Source organism: Kogia breviceps, chromosome X (genome assembly GCF_026419965.1).
Source record: "Kogia breviceps isolate mKogBre1 chromosome X, mKogBre1 haplotype 1, whole genome shotgun sequence".
NCBI lineage: Eukaryota > Metazoa > Chordata > Mammalia > Artiodactyla > Physeteridae > Kogia > Kogia breviceps.
The window spans coordinates 118,876,744-118,897,018 of NC_081330.1; the positions used below are offsets into that span (position 1 = coordinate 118,876,744).

Consider the following 20,275-nt stretch of genomic DNA (forward strand, 5'->3'; position numbering starts at 1 on the left):
GTGGCTGTATCAATGTACATTCCTACCAACAGTGCAAGAGGGTCCCTTTCCTCCACACCCTCTCCAGCGTTTACTGTTTGTAGATTTTTTTATGATGGCCGTTCTGACTGGTGTGAACATCTCGTATATTGACAAGTAGTTGTGGAAAAAACTAATCCTATAAAAGTGACTCTTCGTACTTTTAGAGCAAAATGGTTTTGTTCTCATGGAATTCTACAAACCTATAATGGTTGCAGGTCTTTAATGGGAATTTCCATCGGTACATAGAGTATCCCACTAGTTGTACATGTTTTATTTTGTTTGTATATAGTCTGTAATAAGAAATAGAAAGAACTATATAAGCAGCAAATGCTAGTTTTCCTTGACTGAGGAAATGTTTTGCACAGTGCTTGGTAGTTGTCAGAGCAAATGTCTGAGAGAAATATAAATTGCCTTTTTTCTTTGAGAGGAAGGCTTTGCTTTTGCCTTCATTGACATTTTTTAAATTCTGCAGCTTGTGGAAGCAAGCAGATTAGCCTGGAGTGAAATGATAACTTCTGTGCACAGACTTGCAGTTCTTCTCGGTGGCCTGTGGTGGTGGGAAGCAGTCACACAGACACACGCTCACCTGCAGACAGTCCCACTGTAACATTAGATTAAGGTCTGCTTCATCAGCCGGGGATTCAGAAGCGTACGCTGGTCAGTGTTTAACCACCAGCTCTCCAGGGGATATGGGAGCAGAGGGCCGATTTGTAGTGTTTACTGATTGCTGTGGTGTAAATACTCCCGTCACGGCCAGTTTCACGCAACCAACATCAGATCACCAAGCACAGGGTTAGGAAGAGTTGTGGGCAACTGCCTCCCAGGCTGGTGCGAGCTCGGCCAGCACAGCGATGCGGGGAGGCTGCACAGAGCAGGAGCAAATGCAGTGTTTCTCCCTCGGCTTCTCGTGGGCCCCAAAGTCACCAACAGGTGCACTGTGGCCACCATTGCTATCCGTACGGGTAGGGCTGCTGGTTTGGGAAAGCTCTTTGGGAGGTGCCTTTTATGCGTATATTAGCGACTGGAACATTTCACACAAGAAGTCTATGCTTTTCACAACAACCCCCCCAAAAAAGTCTCTGCTTTTAACACAAAAATCCCCCCTCCCTTGAAAGTCCACATCCTGGGGGTGGGAGGGCAGAGGCTGAGTCAGCACCTAGGGGATCCTGAAGGGATCCCCTTCCTCTGACTTCCCGGCCCATTTCTCCAGAGCCCACCCCGGCTCTGCGTCCAATGCACTGTTACTGGGGGCTTCTGGCGCTGTGGAAAGCTAAAATCTTGCATCTGTTTCCTCATCATGATTTGGTGAAATATCCCCTCTCAGGAAAGATTAGAATGCTGCCTCGGGACAGGAGGAGAACAGTCATAGCTTTGCTGATCGACCCGCCAGGACACCACCAGATAGCTCACGAAAAACGCCCCTTGCAGACACAAGAGAGCACAGACTTCACGGTTCCATTTGTATAATATTCCAGAACAGGCAACACTCTCCACAGTGGGTCAGGTCAGAATAGCAGTTGCCTTTGGGTCAACAGGAGTGACTGGGAACAGGGGATCTGAGGGAATCTTCTGGGCTGCTGCTAATGTTCTGTCTCTTGGTTTAGATGCTGGTTACGGTGGCTGTTCATTTTGTGGAAATTTATTGAGATGATCACTGTACCCTTTTCTGAATGTATGCTGTATTTCAGCTTGAAAGTTTAGTAATAATTTAAAAAACACTTGTAGTGGCCCTCTTGATATTCCCCAGTCATTATTGGATCCTGTGACTTTCCAGATAAAACTCACTCTTTTATTAAGTGTCAAGCCCCTATCTAACCCTGCCCTCCTTCTCTTCCCTCGTTCTCCTCCCCCCTTCTCCTCCCCCTCCCTGACCCTCAGCCCCAGCCAGACCTTCATCTGTCATCTCACAGTCCCCTGAGCTGGCCCTGCAGGAGTTCACATCTGCACTTTTGTTCTCATCCTTCTCCCTCGCTGGAAGTCATTTTTCCAATTACCCAAGTCCTAACTTTTGCAAAGGTGTCTCTAACCACCCTTTCCCTCCTTCTGTCCTTCCATTGAACGTCTGTTGGCTACCCAGTTGTCTGCATCATGTGCAAAGTACATCCTATCGCTTATTTATCTGTTTTCCAAAGTGTCCCCCCAACCGCTCTGCAAGCCCATGCACGACTTCTATATTTTTATGTCTGTAGGACCTATGAAGCAGGAACCCCCCACCCAGTGCCTATTGATTACGATGTAAAGGGAAAGCGGAGGGGAGCTCCGTGTGGTTTACTTCTTCTTTTTTTAATTTTTAAAAATTTAATTAATTTTTTTGGTCGCACCACGCAGCATGTAGGATCTTAGTTCCCTGAACAAGGATCAAACCCATGCTGCCTGCAGTGGAAGTGCGGAGTCTTAACCCCTGGACCGCCAGGGAAGTCCCTCCGTGTGGTTTACTTCTTAACCAGTAAATCTTCCTCCCAAATTGAGAAGTTCCCTAAAGCTACCCTGGGGTAAACCTACCGTCCTGGAATACTTTGAAAACTTGTGTGGTTGAGCTTTCTATATACATACAGCCTCTTGCAGGCTCTTTCGAATCTGCCCTCATTCATATTTCTGTACCTGAATCCAAAGCAGACTCCCGTTCGCCACCACTACCCTCTTTCAGTGACTTGGAACACATCCCTCCTCAGAAATACACTCAGTCTTTCTATAAAGATGGGTCTGATGTGATAGTTTTCATGTTTTCATCCACTTTCATCTTTCACAGCTCTCAGTGATTCTCACACAGAGGGGAGGCTTAAAGTCCTGATGATGGCCTCCAAAGGCCTGCATGATCTCCCTAACCTCATCTCCCACTCCCCCCTCACTCACTCCACTCCCGTCTCACTCCCCTCTTTGCTGGTCCCCAAACATGCAAAGCACACTGCTGTCTCAGGGCCTTTGCACTTGCTGTTTCCTCTGTCTGGAACTGGTCCCCCAGTTATCTGCATGGCTCACTTCCTCACCCCCTTTAGCTTTCTGCTTGAAAACTCATGACTTTCTGCCCCACCTTAATGCTCTTTGCTGTGTTATTTGTGTTCATAGCACTTTTCACCCTCCACCATGCTCTTCACTTACACTATTTGATTTATTACGTATCTCCCCTTGCTCTATTGTAAGCCCCACGAGGGCAGGGGTTTTGTCATTCTCTGTCATGTCCCTGCGGGTACGTTGCCTAGTACATAATAGGTGTTTCATCAACATGTCTGGATGGATCTGCTCCCATTGGGAACCATCCAACAGCTGTGCCTGTTGCCATTGCTCCAGGATGGCAGGAAACTCGTCACCCGATCGCTTGTGGCTGTTCTCCTGAGCCATATGCTCAGTGATTTGGCTCTCACACTTCTCTGGGAGGCTTAGCTGGTCATTTAGGGCATTCCTCAGGCTAACCTCATGTATTTGCTTATTTAAAATTATTCTCTGTTGTTGTAATGTATTGGTATTGTAGCCTATGGCCCTTCTAAAACTGGGAATTCAGACACTCCTTCTGGGGCTTAGCTTTGTTCATAGTTTAAGGGCAAGGGATGGTGGTAGAGGGAGAGGATACAGTTATATGTGGATTTTTTAAGTGCATCTTGTACAGATTGAAATCCCAGTTAGTCTTTGTATTAGTCGTGGTAGGCTAGATGCTAAAACGAACATCCCCCAAATATCAGTTTATCTATGATGATAAAAGTTCACTTATGCCTCATGTCATGTCCAGGTTGGCAGGGTCCACATTCCATCTGGTAGTGGGTGGGGAAAGAGAATGTAGAGGAGAGGATTGCTGTGGAGGTTTCTAATGAGCCAAGCCCACAGGTAGAGCACATCACTCTTGTTCACATCCCATTGGTCACAACTCCATCAGATGACCCCGCCTAACTGCACAGGAGGCTGGGAAATGTAGTCTAGTTATGTGCCCAGGGAGAAAAAGAAATAAAGATTGGTGAACACTGACTGGTGTCTGCCACATTCTTGCCTCTCCAAACATTTTTGTGGGTCATTCAAGTTGGGTGGGCTGTTCGCAAACTCATGTTAGAGTTTTCCTGATATGTTGACAGAAGATGAAAGGCTCCTCACTGTGTATGTACTGTATGCCTGTTGTTTCTATTTCAAATTTAGATCATTTGTTACTGGATTAGAGATACAAATGACTTTTTACAGTAGATTAGAAAATATTTCTGGTGTTCCAAGTTATACGAAATACCTTGCTTTGACTGCTAAATTCTATTGAAAGTAAAAAAATAGCAGAAGCGATTGACCGTAGAATGAAACCAAAAATGATTCTGTGCATGGAAAACATCAAACTACTGACTTTTGTCCTTGATACCTGCAGAAACACATTCATGAATGGAATTTTACAGCCTCTTCCATTAGAGGAATAAAGTAAGAACATAAGAGAAAAAGTAATTATTGTTTTAATACAAATTATGATGTTTGTTTTTATCACTTTGTTTCTACCTATTTATAATATGTGGTGTTCTCATTTTTAACAGAATCCAAAACAGACTATTTTCTCTCTCGTTGCCCTGCCCGAGCTTGTTCATCATGTGCCGCTAGTAAGGCTTCTTGGCTTGTTACAGCAGAGTAGCTGTTTTTGTATCCAACAGACAAAACTCTCTTGTCTCAAACTTTTTTAAAACAAGAAGTTATGTGTGTAGAAAGAGAAAGTGTTTCTTCTTTGAGTCAGTGATGTTCATGTGCTCAGGGACCCCCAGAACTGAAGCTGGGAGTTACTTGGTAATGATACTTGGCTGGGATCTCCTCGGCAGAGTAATGGAGCCAAGGGCATTGTTATTGGCAGGTGAGTAAGGTGCTGTATTCCCAGGAGAGGTCTGCCACTTACTCTTTGGTTCAGGAGCGCTGGCTATTTGGGCCTTAATTGTCTGGCTGCACTCTGAGTCGGACCCTGCCAGCACACCCCAGGGTGGGAGGAACTCTGGAGTAGATCTGAGTTCTAATCCCTCTTTTGCTGTTTGACCTTGAGCAAATCATTCAGCCTCTCCAGGTCTCAGTATCTTCACAGTTTCCATCACATTAAGGGCTTGGACTAGAACTCTATGTCTTTTCTCTGATTCTCAGACCACAGGCCATTGAATGAATCCCTGTTACCCCAGATGCAGCATGATCCTTTCCTAGACACATCAATGTTTAAATTGGAGTAATGTTTGCATCCCTTTTTTTTTTTTTTTTTTTTGCGGTACGCGGGCCTCTCACTGTTGTGGCCTCTCCCGTTGCGGAGCACAGGCTCCGGACGCGCAGGCTCAGCGACCACGGCTCACGGGCCCAGCCACTCCGCAGCATGTGGGATCTTCCCGGACCGGGGCACGAACTCGTGTCCCCCGCATCGGCAGGCGGACTCTCAACCACTGTGCCACCAGGGAAGCCCCACTGCATCACTTTTAAAGGGAGAGAAATCATTTAAGAACAGAGTAGCATATTTGAATAATACTGCTCAGGAAATATAATTCAAAAGGTGTTAAACATTTTCAAACATGTACTACTCAGAAACCAAGTTGTATGATAACATGTAGTCAAGAACCTTCTGTTTGTACCTTCTCATAGAGATACCTCTTGCTGCCATTTTAGCCATCAACAGGGATGTGCAAAGGGCCTGGGGTGAATCAGACCCTGGAACCAATGTGACATGAAGAGCATGTGTTGAACATTCCCAAGGCTATCCAACTAACTGTGGTAGTTCCTTTAAAGATTGGTTTTGAAAAGTTACTCACGTACAAGCTAGCTTTAATTCATTTTAAATCACCCTGTACTGTTGCTGTTTCAACTTGTTATTTGTCATGTAATCCATAACATGTAAGGAATGGTCAAAGAAGCTATAATCTCTGGAAGAGATGACTTAGAAAGCGCAAGATAAAGTGGCCTCATTTGTTTGAAGGGCTAATCATAGAATCTAGCCTTTTGCATAGTGCCACCTGGCAAAATGAGGGCCATTGCGTAGACTTTGGCACAGTGCAGGTAAAGAACTTTCTAGCAGTGAAATCCATCAGGAGATGGAATAGGATGATTTTCTGTCTCTGGATATTCCAGGCAAACTGAATATTGCCTATTCAAGGAGCTGTAGAGTCAGATCCAGGCCTTTGGTGGGGATGGACCAGATAACATTTAAAGGCCTTTCTTGAGCTAAAATGCCATGTTTATTTCCACTTCCCGTGTATGGCCACAAGTACTGTGTCCAAATATTTTTCAAGTCTAGAAATTCCTTTGATATCACAATAAATTATTTCACAAATACCTTTTTAATGACCTTATAAACTCTTGAAGACAGAAACCATATTTTATTCTCATTCTGGCTGCCCATATGCTTTGCTTAACATTGAATATATAGTAAGTTCTTGATACATATTAAAGTCTGCTGATGCATACAAACTCAAACATCAGCAAGATAAATACCCCTCCTATTTAAATTTCATAGAGAAATAGAAGTCACTTTGGTGGGCAGGGGCATATTTGTTAAAACATTAATGAAACTTTCAAATTTGTAAAGTGGAAGAAAAGCTGTTCCGAGATTTTTCTCAAAAAAATTAAATTGATATCAAAATTTATATATAATAAGCATTCTTATGTTTTGAAATTTTGCAGCATATCCAAGTTTGATGAACGGTGTTGTTTTCTTTACGTCCATGGATGACTTTCAAATCTTCTTTTCCACTGAAGACCAGTGCAGTAGGTGAGTTTTAATCTGATTCAGGTATTTTCAATCTAATTATGGTGAATCACTTTTAAAGGGTCTTTGCTGTGAAAAATATTTATTTGCTATACTGCTTTTCCTGAGGTTTTAACTTATGGAAAATAATGTTTACAGCTTTATTGAGATATAATTCACATACCATACAATTTGCTCATTTTTAAGTATAGAATTCAATCTTTTTGTTTTTAGTGTATTCACAGTTTTGCAGCCTTCACCACAATGTAATTTTAGATTATTTTCATCACTCCCCAAAGAAACACAGTATCCATTAACAGTCACTCCCCATTTTCTCTCAACCTAACCCCACCCCCCCAATCCCAGTCCTGTGCAACCACTGAATCTACTTTCAGTCTTTACGAATTTGCCTGTTCTTGACGTTTCATATATATAGAATCATACAGTATATGGTCTTTTGTGACTCGCTTCCTCCATTTATCATAATGTTTTCAAGTGTCATCCATGTTATAACATGTATCAGAATTTAATTCCTTTTTGTGGCTGAATAATATTCCATTGTATGGATATATTTGATTTGTTCATCATTTGAAAGGCACTTGGTTTGTTTTCACTTTCTGGCTATTGTGAATAGTGCTGCCATAAACGTTCACGTGCAAGTTTTTTGGTTTTTTTTTTGCTGTACGCGGGCCTCTCACTGTTGTGGCCTCTCCCGTTGCGGAGCACAGGCTCTGGACGTGCAGGCTCAGCGGCCATGGCTCACGGGCCCAACCGCTCTGCGACACGTGGGGTCCTCCCGGACCGGGGCACGAACCCGCGTCCCCTGCATCAACAGGCGGACTCGCAACCACTGTGCCACCAGGGAAGCCCAACGTGCAAGTTTTTGTGTGAACTTATGTTTTAATTTCTCTTGGAGCCAAATCACTGCGTCTTATGATAATTCTTTACTTAACTTTGAGGAACGGCCAGACTGTTTTCCCAATTTACATTCCCATCAGCAATGTATGAGGGTTCCAGTTTCTCCACATCCTTGCAATACGTGTTGCTGTCCGTCCTTTTGATTGCAGTCATCTTAGTGGGTGTTAGGTGGAATCTCACTGTGGTTGTGTTTTGCATTTCCCTAATGACTAAAGGTACTGAGGATCTTTTCATGATCTTACTGGCCATTTATATATCTTCTTTAGAGAACTATCTACTCAAATCCTTTGCCCAATTAAAACACTTTTTTAACTTTTTATTTTGGAAAATATTCAGACCTACAAGAAAGTTCACCCAGAACTCCCTACTGTTAAGCATTTACCACATTTGTTTTACATTCTCTCTATATGCAGGTGACTATTTTGTTCTGAACTGCTGAAGAGTAAGTTGTAGGCATAATGCTACATTACCTCTCAGTACTTCAGTACGTGTTTCCCTAAATACAAGAACATTCACTTATGTAATCACAGTACAGTTATCTAATCAGGAAACTAAGATTGAGATGGTTCTATAATTTACAGACCTTAGCCACATTTTACTTATTGTCCCACTAATGTCCTTTACAGTGAAACAAGATATTTTTTCTCTGGTTCATGATCTAAACCAGGATTACGTATTAACATTTTTATTTTTTATTTTTTTTTAAAGACTTCCCCGATTTTTTTTTTAACATCTTTATTTGAGTATAACTGTTTTACAATAGTGTGTTTGTTTCTCTTTTACAACAAAGTGAATCAGTTATACATATACATATGTTCCCCTAACTCTTCCCTCTTTTGTCACCCTCCCTCCCACCCTCCCTATCCCACCCCTCTAGGTGGTCACAAAGCTCCGAGCTGATCTCCCTGTGCTATGCAGCTGCTTCCCACTAGCTATCTAATTTACATTTGGTAGTGTGTATATGTCCCTGCCACTCTCTCACTTCGTCAGAGCTTACCCTTCCCCCTCCCCATATCTTCAAGTCCATGCTCTAGTAGGTCTGAGTTTTATTCCCATCCTACCACTAATCTCTTCATGACATTTTTTTTTTTAGATTCCATATATATGTGTTAGCATACGGTATTTGTTTTTATCCTTCTGACTTACTTCACTCTGTATGACAGATTCCAGGTCCATCCACCTCATTACAAATAACTCAGTTTCATTTCTTTTTATGGCTGAGTAATATTCCATTGTATATATGTGCCACATCTTCCTTATCCATTCATCTGTTGATGGACACTTAGGTTGCTTCCATATCCTGGCTATCGTAAATAGAGCTGCAATAAACATTTTGGTACATGACTCTTTTTGAATTATGGTTTTCTCAGGGTATATGCCCAGTAGTGGGATTGCTGGATCGTATGGTAGTTCTATTTGTAGTTTTTTAAGGGACCTCCATACTGTTCTCCATAGTGTCTGTATCAATGTACATTCCCACCAACAGTGCAAGAGTGTTCCCTTTTCTCCACACCCTCTCCAGCATTTATTGTTTCTAGAGTTTTTGATGATGGCCAATCTGGCCAGTGTGAGATGATAACATTTAGCTGTCACATCTTTGTAGCCCCCTTTTATCTGGAACATTTCTTCATCAGTCTTTGTCGTTCTTGACTTAATGCTTTCAAAGAGTACAGGCAGTTTATCTTGTATAATCCTTCAATTTGGGTTGGTTTGCTGTTCCCTCATGATTATATTAGTGTTATGCATTTGGGGTAGGAATACCACAGAAGTGATGCCCTGTCCTCAGTACATCACATTGGGAGACATACAATATCTTTGTCTCATTACTGGTGATATTAACTTGGCTCACCTGGCGAAAGTGATGTTTGCCAAGTTTCTCCGAACTTTGCCCATTTTTAATTGGGTTATTGGTATTTTTGTTAATGAGTTTTAAGAGTTCTTTATATATTCTGGATACAAGGCCCTTGTCAGATGTGTGATTTGCAAGTGCTTCCTCCCATTCTGTGGGTTATCTTTTTACTCTGTTGATGGTATCATTTACAGCACAGAAGTTTTAAATTTTGTGGCAGTCCAGTTCATCTATTTTTCCTTTTGTCACTTGTGCTTTTGATGTCACATCTAAAAAGTCTTTGCCTAACCCAAGGTTTTCTCCAGTGTTATTTTCTTCAAAGAGTTTTAGCTCTTATATTTAGGTCTCTGATCCATTTTGAGTTTTTTTTTTTTAATGGTCTGAGGTAGGGGGTCCAACTTCATTCTTCTGCATGTGGATATGTGGTTGTCTCAGCACCATTTGTTGAAAAGACTATTTCTTCTCCCACTGAATGGTCTTGGCACTTTTTTAGAAAATCAGTTGACCATAAATGTAAGCATTTATTTCTGGACTTTCACTTCTATTCCATTGATCTTTATGCTGTTACCACATTTTCTTGATAACTGTAGTATTGTACTAAGCTGTAAAATCAGGAAATTTGAGTCTTCCAACTTGGTTCTTGTTTTTCATAATTGTTTTGACTATTGCAGGTGCTTCCATGTCCATGTGAATGTTAGGATCAGCTAGTCAGTTTCTTCAAAAAAGGCCGCTAGGGTTTTGGCAGGGATTGCTTTGTATATGCAGATCAATTTGAGAGGCTTTGCCATCCTAACTATATTAAATCTTCTTAATATAGTTAAGAATATATATTAACTTAACTATATATTAAGTCTTCCATCCCGTGAACGTAGCGTATCTTTCTATTTGTTTAGGTCTTCTTTAATGTCTTTCAACAATTTTTGGAGTTTCAGTGTACAAATCTTATACTTTTTTGTTAAATATATATGTATTCTTTTTGGTGCTGTTCTAAGTGGAATTGTTTTCTTAATTTCATTTTCAGATTGTTCATTGCTGGTGTGTAGAAATACACTTGATTTTTGTATATTGATCCTGCAAACTGGCACTCATTTATTAGTTCTAATAGTTGTTATTGAATTCCTTAGGATGTTCTGTATACAAGACCATGTCATCTGCAGATAGAGATAGTTATAGTTCTTCCTTTCCAAACTGGATGTCTCTCTTTCTTTTTCTTGCCTAATTGTCCTCACTAGACTGCAGTATAATGTTGAGTAGAAGTGGCGAGAGCAGACATCCTTGTCTTGTTCCTGATCTTAGGAGGAAAGCGTCTAGTCTTACACCATTAAGCATGATGTTCCTGGTAGGTTTTTCATAGATAACCTTTATCAGGTTGAGGAAGATTCCTTTATTCGTAGTTTGTTGAGAGAGTTTGTATCATGTAATTTGAGAACATTTTAATTCAGTGCGTCTCAGACAGTCATTATCACAACGTATTTAGAAATCAGACTAAATGTCAGACCAGGGCACCCTTGGGTCACGATCTTCAATTTTAGAGTTGGAAAATGCTGCCAAATATCAAGCAGAACATCCCTTTACTACAAAGTTTACCTTCTGACTCTCACTGTGTCCTCAGTGCCTTTTCTTGCCATACATTTAAATAATTTTTTAACTGAGGTGTAATATACAGTTGAGTGTGTTAAGTATATCAGCACCCCAGAAGGTGCCTTGTGCCCCTTCCCAGTCATTAAACCCACTCCTAATGTAACTATTTTGATTTCTATCACCAGTGGTTAGTTTTGCCTGTTCTTAAACTTCAAATAAATAGACACATATATTTGGAATCGAAGGGGGAAAAAAAGGTCATGAAGAACCTAGGGGTAAGACGGGAATAAAAACACAGACCTACTAGAGAATGGACTTGAGGACACAGGGAGGGGGAAGGGTAAGCTGGGACGAAGTGAGAGAGTGGCAGGGACATATATACACTACCAAATGTAAAATAGATAGCTGGTCGGAAGCAGCCTCATAGCACAGGGAGATCAGCTAGGTGGTTTGTGACCACCTAGAGGGGACGGATAGGGAGGGTGGGAGGGAGGGAGACGCAAGAGGGAAGAGGTATGGGAACATGTGTATATGTATAACTAATTCACTTTGTTATACAGCAGAAACTAACACACTATTGTAGAGCAATTATACTGCAATACAGATGTTTTAAAAAAAACAAAAAAAGACTCAAAGTATGTACTCTTTTATTTCTCACTTGTTTCTCTTAAAATAATATCTATGAGATTCAGCCATGTTGTATTAGTTCATTCTTTTTTTCGCTGTGTAGTGTTCCATTGTGTGAATTATATATGACAATTCATTTGTTCTATCAAACATTTGGATTGTTTCCAGTTTGGGGCCATTATGAATAAAACTGCTGTGAACACTCTTGTGCATGCCTTTTGGTGAACATATTCATTGATTTCTGCACTGTATGTACCTAGGAATGGAGTTACTAGGTTATGGGATAGGTTTATATTCAGCTTTGGTTGATACACATCCACCAGCAACATATGAGAGTTCCAGTTGCTCCACATTCTGAACGACAATCGATACTGTCTTTTAAGTTTTAGTCATTCTGTTGCATGCATACCATATGTCTCCTAAGAAGCCTGTTGCGTGTCCCAGCTTTCAAAAATTAGAAGAAGCAGATGTGGGATGGGTTAGAGAAAAGAACATTCTAGTGTTTTTTGGAAATTAAAGTACGCAATATTCTTCCCTGCCACCTTAAGAGAGAATACTGAATACAGATCTTCTGAGTCAAGTCATCTGTATGCAAATAAACAACTACACAAGTTTAGGGAGTGGCTGATGTGGCCGAGCAGCATGTGTGAGAAAGATTTTTGGATTATAGTTGATATTAAGCTTAGTCTATGTCAACAGAACGTTGAGGCCGTCTTAACACATTTCCTTCTCACCTCTCCGCTTATACAAGACCTTATTTCTCACTAAGAGCTAGAGTGCTGGCAACTTGGGTGGTGATGGTCCCACTATCCTTAGCACTAATACAATCACCCCTGGAACACTGGTCCCAGGACCAGACTTGAACAATAATACAGGGACACCTTTGAAGAATTACAAGTTAGTGAAGTGACTCATTAACAAGTCCTGGGGGAAACGTTGAGGGAACAAGAAGGAAAGACTTCTAGGGATATAATAAAATTATGTACGTTTCTAATGGGCAGTTATGTAGAAAGGGACAAGTTCTAAGCAGTCTGTGGATGAGACCCACATAAAAGAAGTCTTAGTTCAATATAAGTGAAGCATTTCTCATTGAGTTCACCAAAGAATGAGCTGCCTTGTGAGGTCATGAGTTCTCTGTCACTGGGGGTGTTCACGCATCAGTTAGCCAGCCAGTTGGTGGTGATATTGTATAGAGGGGATTCAAGTATCATATGGGTATTTGAACTAGATTAGATAACCAGTACGCTACCATGTCAAGTCAAGGAATGGAGTGACTGTTCCATAACTTGTAAAAGCTTGGTTTATTTAATCACAGTTTAATGTAGTAAGGCCAAGTTAGAGGAAAGGAATAGGAGTGATCATAATCAGCGGCATCTTTGTGACCTTCGGTGTTCTAGGTTTTGCTCTTTGGTCAAAGAGCCGATAACCAATGGAGTGGGCAGTACAGTGGAGCTGGAGGGAGAGACCGATGGGGATACCTTAGAGGTGAGTCACAGAAGACCTAGAACATGGACAAAGTGATGTATTGTGTCTTTGATGCTTAAAGAAAATGTCCCATCTTTTGTGTGAAAGTTCTTTATGTGTATATTTTAAAATACTCATTAATGAACGAGCTAACCATCGCTATTCATGACTGTCAGAGATTAAATTTAATGCATCTCTATAGAAAAACCTCATTACTATGGGATCCTATCAACCAGAATGTATAAGAAAAATTTGACATGGACTAGACTAAAATTCCCTTTGGTGTACAACTGATGGAAAAGCTTTTTCTTTTTCTTTTTTTTCTTTTTTTTTTTTTTTTTGCAGCACACGGGCCTCTCACCGCTGTGGCCTCTCCCGTTGTGGAGCACGGAGTCTGGACGCGCAGGCTCGGCAGCCACGGCTCACGGGCCCAGCCGCTCCGCGGCACGTGGGATCCTCCCGGACCGGGGCACGAGCCCGCCTCCCCTGCATCGGCAGGCGGACTCTCAACCACTGCGCCACCAGGGAAGCCCTGGACTATTGTTTTTTAAACCACAAGTACTACCAGTTTATTTCTCCTACACTTTTTAAGAGTCTAACTAAAGGTTTATCCCTTTTTGAATTCATACCCCTCCTAATTCTAAACAAGTGCATGATGACTGTCAGGTGTTTTTGTAGAGAAGCTACATATGCAGTAACGGCCACAGTCGAAGAAATAATAGCTTCCTGCTCCCCCGGCGTGCTCAGACCACATCTGCAGCGTTGCCTTCAGTGCTGGACACTGATGGCTGTGTGCAAGCATCCCTCCATCCAGGTGGTCAGTGAATTTTTAGGGATGGATTACAATGATTTCTAGCAGCTGTAAGACCCTTTGTCATTGATTCATTCATTGGTTCACTTGTTCATCTATTCATTTTTAATGGGATTGTGTGTTATGATATTTGAATTATAAAGCAGGGTCTGAAATGAACTCTTCCAACTTCTTCCAAGGCTAAGAAAGTTAAATGACTTCTCCGAGGACATGAAGAAACCAGACTAGGATCCAGTCTCTTGAATTCCTCTTCCAGTTTTCTGTCTCTTATTCTCAGGATGGATAAGGCGTTGCCGTTGTTTGTTGGGGGGAAATTGCTGGCTTGAATCACCTCCTTCCATTGGTTGTATTAGTCGTTTCAGCTCCTCACTGCTGATGGTCGTTGCTGGGATTTTAGAGCTGCAAGGGACCTTAGAGACTGTTTTGTCCCATTCCCTCAATTGACAGGCTGAAGTCAGGATATTGGGCACCTTCTCTGTGCCAGATTCTGGGCTGGCACTGGAAACTGAAAGGGGAGTAGGATACTGTCCTGATGCTAGGGGTGTGCCCGGTGTGGTAGAGCAAAGTGACAAGTGCCGTGACACAGAGGTTCACAGAGTGTTTGTAGAGCATAGGAGTGGAATGAATTGCTCTTCTTGGTTGAGTTGTGGCAAGTTTGAGAAAATAAATCATCTTTGAGCCAGCCTTTGAGGGATGAGTAGGAGTTCATCTGGCAGAAAAGGAGGCCAGAGCATTCTATGCTGAGGGGAAGCAGAGCTGTTAAGCACAGAGTGTACTGAGAGAAGAAAAAATTGTTGTGACTCGACTGTAGGATGTAGGGCAGTGGTGGGGGGGCTCTTGAGATGAGGCAGACATTTTTAAAGATGTAGTCTGACCTGAGTTTGAAGGTCCTTGTGTGCCATGTTAAACAATGTGGTCTTTATATGGACTTTAGGATGGGAAGTGATGCGATGGGGTGTGTGTTTCAGGAAGGGGAAATATGGTGGCCAGGGGAAAATAGACTGAAGAGGCCAGAGGCTGAGGCTGGGAGGTCCATTAGGTGGCTGTTGCTGTAGTCTGGAATGAGTCTGCGGAATGAGACTAGAAGGCAGCTGAGGACAGAACCTTCTGGAACTGCTCCCTTCATGGGGGAGCAGAGGAAGAGAGGCTGTTGAGAGAGACAAAGGATGGTTGGAGAGTTCAAGCCCTATCAATAGCCATAGTAACAGCAGCAGCCATTCACTGGGTACTTACCCCACACCAGGCACTCCCCTGGGTGCCTGAGAAACTTGACACACTTTGGCCCCCGGCGGCCCTGAGTGCTTCGTATTATTCTCCCCTGTAGTACAGATGGGAAGCTGAATAGTCTTGTGGGAGCCAAGGGAGAGGACATTCCCGCAAAGAAGGGATGGCCAGCAGCAGGGCAGGTACTGGTGAGGTGCCATATATGGACCCCAAGCTCCAGGGATTTGGCAGGTGACACTGGCTTTGTTTTTCTCACCAGGTACTCTCAGCCTCTGCATGAGGAGATCGCCCTGCACAAGAACCTCAAGCACCGCAATATTGTTCAGTACCTGGGCTCTGTTTCCGAGGACGGCTACATTAAGATATTTATGATGGAGCAGGTGCCTGGCTGTGAGTAGTCACCGGTCTTCTGGTCTCATACCCTGAAAATCACTGATGAAAATATAATATGAACATCATTATTCATCCTGCCATTAAAAAATGACAGACATTTTCGGTGTGGGAGACCATTTGTTGCCCAGAGGAGTTGGATACAGATATTCCAGTGTCACATAAACAGTCTGTTCCTGGTCTGGTAATTCAGTCATCGAATATTCATTGAGGATCTACTGAGTGCCAGCTGCTGGGCCGAGCACTAGAGACATAGAGATGAATAAAGCATAGTCTCTGGCCTTGAGGCCTTCACACTTTAGGAGTTGAGATATGCTTTGGAGAAGAGGAGACGGAGGGTTTTTTTTAATGGCATTGCAAAATAACATGTTAACAGTGAAATCGAACACCAGTGCTTTATCCACAAGATCCCCAAAGGCAGACAGTAGAGTGCGAGGGTAGGAGTTCCTCAGATCTGGAGCCAGCCATCTAGTTTGGTTTTTGTTTGTTTGTTTGTTTTTAATATTTATTTATTTATTTGGCTGTGCTGGGTCTTAGTTGCGGCAGGCAGGCTCCTTAGTTGGGGCATGCGAAGTCTTAGTTGAGGCATGCACGTGGGATCTAGTTCCCCGACCAGAGATCAAACCCGGGCCCCCTGCGTTGGGAGCGCAGAGCCTTAACCACCGTGCCACCAGGGAAGACCCCAGCCATCTCGTTTGAGTTGGCCCCTCCGCCGGCAAGCTGTGTGACCTCAGTTTTCTGACTGAATAAATGAACTTTAAAATTGGATTATTAATAAGTACTATCATAGTTGGAATAGTAATAATTACTGGAGTCATAATGACGCCATCTCAGTGGCTTGTTGGATGGGGTAAGTGAGATAATGTTTGTAAAGCTCTCAAAACGGTGCCAGGCAGAGAGCAAGAACTCAGTAAGTGTTCATTTTAAGTAAATAATGATAAAGTTAATAGTAATCTGAATGCAAATATAAAAACTTTAGTTAGAAATCTGTATTCATTCATTCTTTCTACTCATAGTTACTAAGAGCCTGCCATTACATTAAAAACCTAACCATATATCTTAAGAGCCAGGCGATGGGCTCGATTTTGAGGGTGACATTTATGATGATGTACAGTTTCTTCCGTCAGATTGTTCATAGTCCAGGAGAAAACACTGCTTCGTGTTCCAGACGTGAGGTCTGAGGATGACCACAGAGTTGGAGCTAGATGTGCACCTCCCCTTTTACAGATGGCGAAACTGAGGCATAGCAAGGTCCCATAGCACTGTAAGGGCGACTAGCCGATGCTGAGGGCCTGGACGACAATCTCTGAAACACAGGGTCAGAAGGCAGTGAAGGGAGATTTTCTTCTGGTCCCAAAGTTCAATGTTTACTAGTTTAATTGGGGTCGGGGCGGGGCGGGTGTTAGGACAGTCCTGCCCCTGGGACCTGGCAGCAGGAGCTTCTCCCAGTGAGGACAGAGAGCCCCCACCTCCTCCGACTCGGGTCCCTGTCTCCCTCAAGGGCCCCTCACTGTGCTCCTGTCCACCTCTGATTTCAGGCTGAGGTATGAAACGTGGCTTTGACCTGAGCCCAACGGCTGAGACGCTTGTGCAGGATGTGCAGCTGAACAGAGCTCAGCCCGAAGGTGGCCTGGCTGAGTTTTGGGGGTCACGAGGGGTTCCTTTCCACCCTGCACCTCTGGTCGGGCCGATGTGCTGGGTCACGGCCCATTCCTTCTCTGGCTGCACTGCTCGCGCATCTGGGAGACAGGCCACAGAGAGGGAGGAAAGACGTTGCATTTAGCCCAGATACAATGATGTGGGCGCGAGTGCTTACATTAGGTTAGAAACATCACTTCACTTTATTTCCCTGAACCTTTATAATTGACTCTTCATCGCCCTGATGAGTTTTTTTCTTTTTATTTTTTATTTATTTATTTTTTTTTTACTGTGTCTGTTTCCAGGAAGCCTTTTTGGCTGTTTTGCGATCAAAATGGGGGCCGGTGAAGGAGCCCACCATCCACTTCTACACCAAGCAAATCCTGGAAGGCCTCAAGTGTCTCCACGAAAGCCAGATTGTGCACAGAGACATAAAGGTACTTGCTTGTCTGAGCCAATGAGATTTCACTTTGCATCTCAGATCACATGAGCTGCTGGAGTGTCTGCAGGTGGACCAGCTCGCGGAGGGGAGAGGATTGAGCAGAGTCTAGTCTGCCTAGAGACACATGACCATTTCTTAAGGTCCAAGTCTGTTTTACATTAGTTTGTTTAAATCTGTCTTTAAGCATTTGATGTTCTTCCTTTTCTGAAAGGTGATAACGTTCTGGCGAATACCTATAGCGGAGAGGTGAAAATCTCCGATTTCGGCACCTCTAAACGTGTTGTGGGAGTGAATCCATGTACAGAGACTTGTGCTGGTAAGCAGACAGAGCGTGGCGTGGTGTCGCCATCCTGGAATCAGGTTTGCTGCAACTGCAGTCCTTTGGAAGCTACTCACCAAGCGCCTCTGTGCACGGTGGACAGCTGGTAGTTGAAGTGGACGGTGTATTGTCCCCAACTTCAAAGTGTTTGAACTCTGTCATAATGATGCGCTTAGCTATTTGTGGCAACGAGATTGCCTTACTTTCTTCCCTGCCTTCCAAGTTTGACTAGGTGTTGTGCTCTGCTTGAGGTTTTCCGAGGGTTTCTAACCAGTCAGCAAAATGGCAGCATCTCTTCTACGTTAGTAGCACATTATTCAGAATCGTGTGTAATTCTGAATAACAGTATCCCTCAGTCAACGTAGTAGAGCATTTTATTGGTCTTTTATAAAAATAGCCTGTTGTTTTAGGGAATTCTGGTACCTCGTGCTTTAATATGATTATGTTTGCAAGAGTGGCTGATTCTTTTAGGGTATTCTAAGATGGGTTTGGTATTCTAAGTGGGCTTGAGCAATGGAATTTTCTTTTCCATGTGTCAGTGATGGAATCATTGTGTGTGGAGAGGGACTGGATTCAAAGGGTAGAATAAAATTGCCAGCTAGCTTTCCATTTACACGACCAATGAGTGGGATGCTCAGGAGCCACCTATGGCTTTTTGTAATTCCCGTGTAAAAGCAAAACAGAAACTTTGATCCTTGGAGAGAAGTACTGATTTTGATTAAGTAAAGGTTTGTGCTCCCCCTAGGGTGTAATGAAAGCATCACAAAGATCTTGCTTGATGGAATTATGAAGCAGCACTTATAATATTATAGCTCCGATGTAAGTTATAAAAGACAGATGATTGTTTTCTATCCCTATAACACCAAACTATAGAGTGGACAGACTTGCCTTTAGTTTTGGTGAATAATGTCTCAGCTTTGAAAGACTTTTCTTCAACAAGAGAGTTGTTATGTCAGCCACTGGACGCCCACGGTAGAGACTCGTTCTCTACCTAAAGCGAACTTTTATGCATCAGAAATGACTTCTCAGGTGTAACACCAAAGGAGATGCATGCACCTCAAAATGGGGAACTATTACACCAAGGACCCCACCAGAATATCCCAAAGAGTGTATTGAATTTTCATTCATTGTTTCTGATATATATATCTCAACATGTATGTATCAGTGAGTATGTATGTATGTATGTATGTATGACTGGCATTACTAGCCTAATTAAAAATGACTTCTGTCCTTCTCCTTGGAAGCCAGCAATTAGCTTAGCAATATGTAGCAAGAGGGGCTCTGATATGGCAAGGAGTTATTTCAAGACATAAAACCCCCAACAATTTATCTCATAATTACCATCCCCAAGGAGAAAAAAACATCATAAAGAAAACGCATGTATAATTCATCATTGCATATCACATTTTCCCAAGTAATTGGCTTGAGGAGGCATGAATTTTGCATTGCAAAATAATGCAGGGGTTTTGGGGGGATAATAAAGAAGGGGTGTCATTTGGGGTAGGAAATTCCCCTGCATATAATTACTCTTTGCAAAACAGAGCGGTTCTGTAAAGAAATCTCAGCTGCTGGTGCCACACTCCAAGCGGGTGCGGATGGAGACAGTGGGGCATTTCCACGCAAATGCCCGGTGGCTTTTGGAGCCTGGAAGGAGAGACAAAGGCTTCAGACAACTTCCTGGCCCAAAGTCCTCCCCTCCTGTGTTCCTCTGAAGGCTTTTCACCATAGGTGTAAACCAGCTAGAACAGGAGGAAGGGCCATTATGGCCAGGGTCAGCCCCCTTTGCTTTTGGTTTTGCAACAGCTTTATTGAGGTTTAACTCACATATCGTGACATGTACCCATTTAAAGTGCACATTTCAGTGGTTTCTGGTAAATTTTCCAAGTTGTGAAGCTATCGCCGCAATCCAGTTTTTGAACATTTCTGTCAACCCCCAAAAGGTGCCACCTTGCAGTCAGTCCGATTTCTTATAAACGGAGTGATACAATATGTGGTCCCTTGTAACCAGCTTTCTACACTTCACATAATCTTTTCGAGGTTCACCTGTGCTATATATAGTGTGTATCGGTACTTCATTGCTTTTCTGGCTGAAGAGTATTCCATTGTATGGAGAGACCACATTTTGTTTATCCATCTAGCAGTTAATGGTCATTTGGATTGTTTCCCCTTTTTGGCTATAGTGAATGATTCTGCTGTGAACATTCACCTACAAGCCTCTGTGTGGAGATACATTTCCATTCCTCTGCGGTAGATACCCAGGAATGGAACTCGGGACAGGAACTCTGTTCTGATCTGTGGCTGTGAACAGCCTTGGTCACATTCTGGCT

The 20,275-nt window shown here is 42.8% G+C and overlaps 1 protein-coding gene across 1 annotated transcript in view; it reads left to right on the forward strand.

Annotated features, from left to right (window-relative positions):
- MAP3K15 (mitogen-activated protein kinase kinase kinase 15) overlaps positions 1-20,275 on the forward strand; it is a 122,119-nt gene that overhangs the window by 80,172 nt on the left and 21,672 nt on the right. The window contains 5 exon segments of the mRNA XM_067023184.1: positions 13,058-13,145; positions 13,528-13,682; positions 15,419-15,549; positions 17,497-17,621; positions 17,837-17,945. Of these exon segments, the coding sequence (XP_066879285.1) occupies positions 13,058-13,145; positions 13,528-13,682; positions 15,419-15,549; positions 17,497-17,621; positions 17,837-17,945 (608 nt within the window).